The sequence below is a fragment of the Poecilia mexicana genome, unplaced genomic scaffold, assembly GCF_051168715.1.
Source record: "Poecilia mexicana isolate PSO_F unplaced genomic scaffold, ASM5116871v1 scaffold_15, whole genome shotgun sequence".
Lineage (NCBI taxonomy): Eukaryota > Metazoa > Chordata > Actinopteri > Cyprinodontiformes > Poeciliidae > Poecilia > Poecilia mexicana.
Window position 1 is genome coordinate 6,881,136 of NW_028263384.1, and position 9,574 is coordinate 6,890,709.

Genomic DNA, 9,574 nt, shown 5'->3' on the forward strand with positions numbered 1-9,574 from the left:
ACAGCAATAACTGTCCACACAAACCAGAAAAACATTTGGATGTATTAATTTTACTCATTTTTAAGCTTACTCTTACATGTAAAAATCTAAAAATGTTCTAATAATTTCTGGTGAAAAATTCTGCAGCTTTTTTTTCATCGTCAAAGTCGATTCCCCAACACAAACCTACTGGACAGACGTCTACGTCTACTGGACAGACGTCCCTATTTCGTCACACACACAACAAGTATGTGTGTGTGACGAGATGAGTGCTCATCTTCCAGTGATCAGCGAATGACCTTGCAGCCATGCACTGTCAACTGCTGTATCAACCATGACTTTGTTATTCTGGCCTTTTAGCCCATTCCTGTTCCTCACTATAAATATTATTCAAAACTTAAAAAAAAAAAAAAATCACCAAACCTCAGAGTTTGTAGCCCATTTGATGGGCTATTGTGAGCTGTGTGCATGCAAAGGCCTCCTCTCCATCCCGTAACATTGTTACGTCTATGTTAGAGATACAGAGAGGTACGTCAGGATTTTAGGGGTTAATGATTTATATAGTATTACTATTTATTGCAAAATGTTTCAGTGACTGCATTAAAACCCAAGACTATTGGTCAATAGTGAGTGCTGTTTCCTGGGACTCTTGCTTTTCTTGCTAAGTCGACACAAGACATCATTATTCAAGCTACGGCAGTTAGTTTATCTTTGCTAATTGTCTCTTCAATGCTATGCTAACTACATTTCATTGCAAAGGAGACACACCTATTGTTTTTATGCTGCCATGGACGTTTAGACATGAAATCAACACAATGCTTTCATTACGTAGTACATGCACTTTATTTAAGTCAAAATTTATAGTTAGACACAATTAGCATAGGAAATTCTCACTATTTAAAGAATAATAGAGACAGTAAGTCAGAACTTTCCAACAAATTGGTTTAACTGAAACCATATTTTCCTGAATCAGGAAAACTTTGGGAAAATCCTTTAAAGAAGACTTCAGATTCCCTTTTGTGTTACCAAAAAAATAAACAGAACAAGAAAAGACATTTCTTTCTTTCTGTTGTTCTCATCAATTTTCATATCTTACAGCTTGAACAGTACAGAGAAACAGTACAGATAAAGATTTTTATGTGCAGAGGGTACATAAAAAACACTGACATGACCCTGCATAGGTGACTGGAGCACTGCTTAACTAACTAGAGAACTAACACAGAAGGTAGAAACAGGAAAATAGGTATAACTAAGCCAGAGTGATGCCATTACGCAGGGGACCATCACATCCCGTCAGCTTCTTTCAGGCGCTGTACATCCAGACTTCATTGTGGTGAGTGAAAGCAAAGTACGACTCATAGAGAGCCCCAACACAAATATCAGAAATAAACTTTTTTCCTGCTTTAGTCAAGGCGTCACTGAGGATTTTTTTGTTTTCCTCAGCAGTAGTGAGGCTTGGGGTTCCACTGTAAGACCTGAGGAGAAAGAACAGGAATGTTCAAGCATTGTGGGGCGCCTCTGATCCCCGTCTTCTCATCCCCCCCACCCTCCTCACTTTCTCTCTGCTACGCTACAGCTAGTATAGCCTGTTATGAATGCCCAGGCTAGTTAGCATGGCTACAGATGACAGGGGATGAACAGTTTTCCTGTAAGTTGTTTTTCCGCCACTAGCACATTGAGCAGCAAGTATAGGAGGATTATAGACAGCGCTAAGACCCTCCTCCTGGTTCTGATTGGCTGTTTTTGGTCGGGAGCCATGCATTTCTTCAGACGGCAACAGCAGCTCAGGGAGGAGGTGGAGAAGACTGATCTTATCACAGGATGTAACATTAAATGTAATGTTATATATATGTATATATATATATATATATATATATATATAGATAGATAGATAGATAGATAGATAGATAGATAGATATAGATGTCGATATATATGTATATTTGTAAATGTTACATACTGCAGCTTTACTTAAGTAAATGTATAATTTTTAAAATCATCTTTAAATATTTATACTTAACTCTCAATAATTAAATATGTAATTAAATCATTAAATATGTCAATAAATAATTAATTATGAAATATGGAAATAACTAAATGTCCCATGAAATAATTAATACCAAAATATAATTTTAAAGAAAACTTCAATTTAAAAATATATTTAATTTTTTCATTGTGCTTTAATTTATGTTCATGGCTCCCGTGTAAGAGCTGTTGTCATGAAACTATTTAAACTGTCAAACCCTCAGTCTCAGTGGGCGGGACTTGTGTGGCTCGTCCACAGATCCTGACGTCTGATTGGCTGTTCCACTCAGCCAGTCAGGATAAACTGACTACAGACGATGGACTGAGCACAGCCATGAAATGAAACATTAGGGTTGCAGTCAAACAAAAATGCATACTATGCTTTTCTTTTTGAGACAAAGGAATTAAAAAATAAAAAGTCTAGACGACCTTCAGTCCACCTTCCTCCAAGGTGGACGACTTATCTTGGACTTTTATGGGTTTTAATTACTTTAATGCTTAAAGTGATTAGCCTTATCTTCGACTCATGTCTGTTTATCTTGGTTTCTGTATTGCCTGCTCCACCTGATCACACATAACAAACCTTGAAGCATCTTTTTACAAAAATCTTTTCTTACTGGGTTGAGTTCCAACAAGGCAACAATGCTCACCGGACATAGACGGTGGTGGCAGGTTTGTGCTCCACTGTGACCGATGTATCGGTGATCTCAGGCTTCGAGTCGGGTGCAAGAAACCACGACAAGGAAGTAGAAGGAGTCTGACCGTCTGTTATGGTTATCAGTGCAGGCCAGCCATCGATGACCTCATAACCTGGAGAAGAAGACAAAACCATCATAGAGAAGAACGATGTAGAGATAAAGCCTCTGAAGGCAGAAATGACAGTTTTACGTCATCTGTTGTCACCTGAACTGAGCTCTGGCTCCAGTGGTTAGTACTGGGGTTTCTCTTTCTCTTTCTTGTAATACACTGAGGGAAACCCTGACTTTTGGTACTTTGATTTCATTGTTCTGCTTTTGTGCTTCTGGTCATTACTTCCTTCACAAGTTGCTTCCCAAACTATATTATTTAAGCTAAAAGATTACGCTTAAACTCCTGATTTACCCTCTTCCTTCTGGTTGTCGCAGAAAGCTCTCAGTGTCTTTGCTGCAGTCATGAGTGAAGAACCGTCTCTGCTGCTCAGCCTGGTGGTTATCCAGTCGGTTTCAACATAGCGACGCTCCTCAAAATCCTGTCACACAGCAAACAAATAGAAATCATTTTTCTACTGACATAGAAAAACCACTAAACATTTGTTTTTGAGGTAACTGCCATCATTCCTACCTCGTTCGTCTCTACCACTTCGTACTTCGGACATGGATAGTCACTGCAGGACGAAGACTGACTGCTGCAGGACGACACCAAGACCAGAGTTATGAGAGTGAACAGCAGCTTCTCCATCTTCTACTGAAAGACTCTGCAGATGGACTGCTGTCATCTGTTCTTTTGTATGAAACTCATCCTCTTAAAAATCCAGATGATCCAGTCAAACAACCCCTCCCACATATTCTTGCGACCCTGCCGGGAAGACTGGTGTTCGCTTGTGTGTGCTTTACAATTCCAAATTACTTTTCCATCGCATGCATCTATTTTGAAAGCAATGAATTATTCCATGATGCAAATGCCTGTGAAAGTGTTTCAGCGAGATTTAAAGCTGCCTATTTTAATAGTTCAAACACCAAAATAAAACCTGATATACATTAATCAGAACAGAGGAAACCATCTTCGCAGTACACATGAAGGGGGAAAAGAACAGCAGCTTCCAGAGAGGAGCTTCTGAGAATATTCTCAAAGGACATCAGGGAAAATCTTTTGCTCAATTCAGTTCAGATTTATTTATATAGTGCCAGTTCGCAACAAATGTCTTGAAACGTGTTACAAAAAAATTCAGTCAGACCTACGTTAAAATTGGTCCTAGTTATCAAACGGTACAGTAAGTTCAATTCATTATCCAAAGTAGTTTAAAATGATTTGTAACTAAAGAAACCCCACAGACTGCATCAAGTCATTGACTTCCACTGACTCAACTTGCAATGTTAGTCATTGACCTTAACAACTAACTCATCCTGTGAGTCAGGTTTGAAACAAAAACAGCTTGTACTGTCATATTAGCAAATGTTATATTTCAAAGTAATTCTGGTTCTATTTAAAAGGAAATGATCAGCTGGAGGAAAGGAAGCGACAGCTGAACCTACCAATAAACTCATTACTCTCCATTATGGGGCAGGCATCGCAAATTAGTCCAATGCCACGAATATTGTATTAAGTGTGTGGTGTTTGTTAATGGTTCCTTATCATTTTTGCTGCTTTCTTTCATCACTTTTAGCTCCTTTTCTCCTGTTGGTTGTATAACTCTCTGGTTTTGCTCTGTTGCTATCAGTTTTCACTTGTTTGGTTTTAGGTTCGTGTCTTGGCTCGCAAACCGGCTGCATCGCATTCTGCAGATTTTGTTGTTGGTGAGTCATAAAGACCTGTTTTGACCTTCCTTCTGGGAAGGTGTTTTTGTTAGCATCATGTTGCAAAGTAGAAGTAGAGGACTGCGAAAAAAGAGGTTTGACCCACACACAGCTGTTATTTAATTTGAAATGACCTTGGTGAAAAAAAATCTGGCAATATGCTGCACATTTACTATTTTTTGTGAACCAAAGAAGGGTTTTATTTTTTGCAAAAATAAAAATAAAAAATAAAATAAAATAACATAAATAAATAAATAAAAAGAATCAACAGAAAAACAGTGCCAATAATTAATAATAACTGGGCCAATAATTAATAATTGTTAGTGTCCACTAGGTGGCGCCAAAAGACCAAGTGGCTTTAGTGTAGAGGGCGGGACTGAAGCAGGATCCGAGTTATTGTCATCACTACCACACCTTATCATCCTGGCTCTCTGGATAGGAACCTGCAGCCTGCTCTCCTTGCAGCCCCCCTTTCCTCCTCCCCCTTTTCCTCCTCCTCCTCATTTGTCGGACGGCTGTAGTGCGCACTGAGCAACGGCAGTGCGCAAAAGGGCCGGCATGCACCTGGAGGAACCCGCCCTGTAAAGCCGGTTCCAGACTCTGTTCGGAGTTTCAGCCGGATTGCAGGATGATGCTCTAACAGCATGAATATAGCGGGGCGGGTGCTGGAGCTGAAGCTGCAACATGGGCGTGGGTCGAAACGAGCGGGATGTAATTTCGCGGACATAGTACGGCAAAAGAGAGGACCGTGCAAAAGGATCCGAGTTGTGATCTGAGCTCGGGTTCGCTCGGATTCACCACACGCAACACTTTCCCGTCCCTGATCGGAATGATGGAGAAGGGCGCGTTGCAGCAGCAGCAGCAGCCTCTGTCCAAGAGCGCGGAGCGTCCGGCGGAGGATGTTGCCAAAATCCCCGACCAGGAGCTGCTGAGGTGGAGCAAACCGGAGCTGGTGCGGCGGCTGCGCCAGACGGAGACGGAGAAGAGGGCCGTCATCGTGGAGCACGGCAATCTGATGCGTGAGGTGAACCGGAGGCTTCAGCAGCACCTCACGGAGATCCGGAGTCTCAAGGTGAGGAAGAGTGGGGAGGGGCCCGGGGAGCAGAGGAGCAGCAGCAGGGGCCCCCTCAGGGTTTCAACTCGTTTAGTTACAGGAGGAGCGAGCATGCTGTCAGGGTGCACATCTGTGTGGAATGTCAAAATGAAACGCTGCAAATACATCCTGCAGAAGTATTCACACCACTTCAACTTTTGCCACATTTTTTTTCCCTTCCAAGTTCCAACCACAAATTTCACTCGATTTTATATGACAGACTCAAAGTAGCACTTTGTGATTTTAAAAAAATTCTTCAACTAATGCAATAATAAGAGTTGGCGTGCATTTGTTTTCAGCCCCATTTACATGGATACGCTTGAATAAAATCCAATGTAAGCAAACCTCAAAAGCAGAGAGATAAGAGTTGACTTGAAGGTAGATGGAGCTCAACACGGAACGATAGCAGAAGATGATGACCTGTTAGAGGTTGTGGAAGGTTGGAGACGAGGGTGGAGGTTCACCTTCCAGCAGGACACCCAGTCTGAACACTTACAGGGTGGCAAGTGTTTGGATCAAAGGAAGAGTTGAAGTCCAGACCTAAATCTCTTTAAGAATCTGTGTGAAGTCATTAAACAGATGTTCACAGATGTTCTCCATACGATCTGAATGAGCGTCATCTGCTTTATGGAGAGGAACGAACATAGATGTCCGTACAGACTGACATAGTCTAGATCACGTGTCAAACTCAAGGCCCGGGGGCCGAATCTGGTCCGACATAGCTCTTTATGTGGCCCTCTAGACTCCAAATTACATCAGTAAGTCCCTCCAGTTTTTTCAGAAATCCTCAAAATTTACACAAAATCAACAGATCTCCACATTTCTTTCTGTTTTAACTGCAAGTTTTTCTCAAAATTGGTCAAACAATGGGTTTAAGTCATTGCTACCTCAGCCTTATTTGACATCAAGTTATAATCTGTGACCGATACAGCAAGAAATAAAGAACCACATTTGACGTCATAGAAATGAGCACAAATATAAAAAATTCCTTACAAATATTTCTAAATTAGCATTGCAAAATATGTGATTTTGATTACAAAAGCCACCAAAACAATGTGAAAATCCTGGAAGGTTAGCTATTTAATAATATTTTAACAGTTTAATTGGTTTTATCTATACATTCTGGCACAACCGGCCCTTTAAGAACATTGAGATTTTTGATATGACCCAAAATGAAACTGAGTTTGATAACCTGGTCTGGATGTTTAGAGCTGGTAGAGACAAACCCAAAAAGACCTGCAGCCGGACCTGTAGCCAGAGCTGGTTCTAAGTGTTGGCTCTCGGGGACTATAGATGGAAGACACATTTTAAGATTTTCTCTATACTTAAAAAAATAAAATGTAAACTCATCATTTACCGTCCACTTCACAAATATGCATTATTTTGTGTAAATCTGTAACATAAAATCTCAGGTATATTGGGTTCTATCGCTCAGTCACAACTTCCTGAAAGGGGCATCGGCTGAGCCACTGCTGCCAGTAACTTCCTGTTTTCCTTCTATAGGTGATCCATCTGCCACCTGTGCTTAACCCACTCACGTCACAATCATACCTGTCATTTGCACAAATAAACTTTAAACTCATAAAGGAAAGGTGGAATTCAGTATTGTAACGTGTGAATGACACGCAGCACTTCCCTGTCCTGCGTGTGGGGAATGTAAAGCCTGGCAGGCCATCAGGCTTTACTTGTGCCCCCACCAGGCTTAGGATTGCTTATTTATTAGTTTTTTTGAATGTCTGCAATTTTTAAGACTTTACAGTTGGTGTTCAGGTATTAATCTTCCAATCTTTCAATAACACATAATTATCAAGTGATATTTTCAAATTTCCTGTCAACTTTAATCATTTTTTAATTCAAAATCACAACGGACCGCTGGATGAATGACTGCAAAGTGCCCCAACCACCAGACTTGGCAAGTTTTCTGAAGGAAACCTTGTTTATACAAAACACACATGGCAACAGGTCAATCCAAATAAGTGAAGATTTGCAAAAACACAATAAAGTTTATCCGTTTGAACATTAAATGTCAGTGAATTCAGTTGAGTGTAAGTTGAAAAGAATTTGCAAATTATTGTATTGCGTTTTTATTTATGTTTTACACCATGTACTGAAATTGGAATAGACCAGTGGCTATGTCAGGACAAAGAGGCAAAACGTCTGCTTTTGGCTGTTTTCTTTATGATGTTTTTCTGTAGGTTATCGATTCTCTATCTGGACTTATCTTGAGAAATGTCAGCACAGATATTTAATAGTTGGATCGGATATTACCTGCAGTTTCAGTTTCACTTTAACAGCAAAAATCTACATTTGTCCTTGATCATTTTATCCAAAGAGTTCAAAAGGTAAAAAAAAATTGTGATTTGGGTTTGAGAAAGTGGCTAAAAATATTAAGCGGAGAGGCTTGTCTGTCAGCAAATGATCAGTCACAACAGAAATGTGCATGTCATTCCCTGCTTATCTGCTCTCTATTTGTGCGTGTGCGCGTGTATGTGTGTGTGTGTGTGTGTGTGTGTGTGTATGCTGTCTTTATGTAAACCAGGACGTGAACCAGAAACTGCAGGAGGACAACCAAGAGCTGCGGGACCTGTGCTGCTTCCTGGATGACGACCGGCAGAAGGGGAAGCGGGTGTCGCGGGAGTGGCAGCGCCTTGGCCGCTTCAGCGCGGGGCTGATGAGGAAGGAGGTGGCCGTCTACCTGCAGAAGTTAAAGGAGCTGGAGCAGCGGCAGATGGAGGTTGTCCAGGAGAATCTGGAGCTGAAGGAGGTGTGCTTTATGCTGGAGGAGGAGCGAGCCGCTGCCACAGCTGGAGGAGGGGCCCACACCCAGGGAGATCCCGGCTGCAGGAGCTCAATAGACAGCCAGAACAGCCTGTCCCAGCTCGGAGGGGGCGGGCCTACACCTGGCTTGTTGCGGGACGTTGGCGATGGGAGTAGTACCTCCAGCGCAGGAAGCACGGATAGCCCCGATAAACCACACCACAAGTCACCTACCCTGAGCTCCAGTGTGAGCCCAGGATCAGGGCCAAGGTACTCCTCCTTGGAGAAACATAGAGATATGTGTGAATCTCCAGATAGGAGAAACAGCTCAACCCCTGAGTACCAAACCTTCCCTCAGTCTTGCCGCCCCCGTGGCGGGTCCCTTATAAACCTAGCACCCTATGGGCTTGGAGGACCTTGGCCTGAGAAAAACAGCAAATCCCCCACCAGGCTACCTTGTGACTCCAACTCCAAACCCTCCAGCTCTGAGCTACTAGCTCAAAAACCGTTTCTGATGTCAGGGAACGCGTCACCAGGCTGCAGGAAGGGATCGGCTAAGTCCAGCCCAGAGCTGAGTCAGAGGAGGTTCCAGGGAGACAATCTGGGGGCTGGCTGCAAAAGTCCTGAAGCTAAGCAGCCCACATCAGGGTCCCTGGAGTACCTGAGGAAAGGCCGGGTGATTGTTGGGAGTCCAGAGTCTATGCGGCACCACCATAATTACCATCACAGCCCTGGAGGGGAGAACAGCAAGGGAAGGCACAGCGGCGGGTCCCCGGGCAGGGAGAGGGCTCAGAGGAGGGCTGTTGGAGAGGAGATGAGCCCCCATCATCAGAGTCTGTACAACGGTAGGCACATTCATTCTTAATTCATATATTAATATTACTGCTAAATTATTAGCCCAGATTGCTATATTTATCATTAGAAGAGATGCAATAATCAGAATTTTATATCCAGTTTTCAGTTTTTGCAAAGCTTCGACCTGCCAATACTAATTTTGTTTGATTCAGATGTTAAAGGAAGATATGATAATAATGAATAATGAAGCCTAGGTGGAGCAGACGAATTGTTCGATACATGGTGCGTATCGAACAGATGGCACATTATTGAACAGTTCAATACAGATACATGCATTGTATCTTAATATGTTAACACACTTATCATATATATATATATATATATATATATATATATATATGTGTGTGTGTGTGTGTATTCAGGTATATGCTGATG

At 42.0% G+C, this 9,574-nt stretch overlaps 2 protein-coding genes across 2 annotated transcripts; one reads left to right on the forward strand and one right to left on the reverse strand.

The window, feature by feature from the left end:
* Positions 1–798: 798 nt before the first annotated feature.
* On the reverse strand, positions 799–3,480 carry LOC148155280 (heme-binding protein 2-like). The gene is made up of 4 exons (XM_088013195.1): positions 3,323–3,480; positions 3,104–3,230; positions 2,653–2,812; positions 799–1,454 (listed from the first exon to the last, which is right to left on the reverse strand). Exons 1-4 carry the CDS (start codon positions 3,437–3,439, stop codon positions 1,283–1,285), a joined length of 576 nt encoding a protein of 191 aa, XP_087869321.1. The 5' UTR covers positions 3,440–3,480; the 3' UTR covers positions 799–1,282.
* Positions 3,481–4,510: 1,030 nt separating this feature from the next.
* Positions 4,511–9,349, forward strand: LOC106913828 (uncharacterized). Its single transcript, XM_088013030.1, has 2 exons — positions 4,511–5,566; positions 8,127–9,349. Exons 1-2 carry the CDS (start codon positions 5,324–5,326, stop codon positions 9,207–9,209), a joined length of 1,326 nt encoding a protein of 441 aa, XP_087869156.1. The 5' UTR covers positions 4,511–5,323; the 3' UTR covers positions 9,210–9,349.
* The last annotated feature ends 225 nt before the right edge of the window (positions 9,350–9,574 follow it).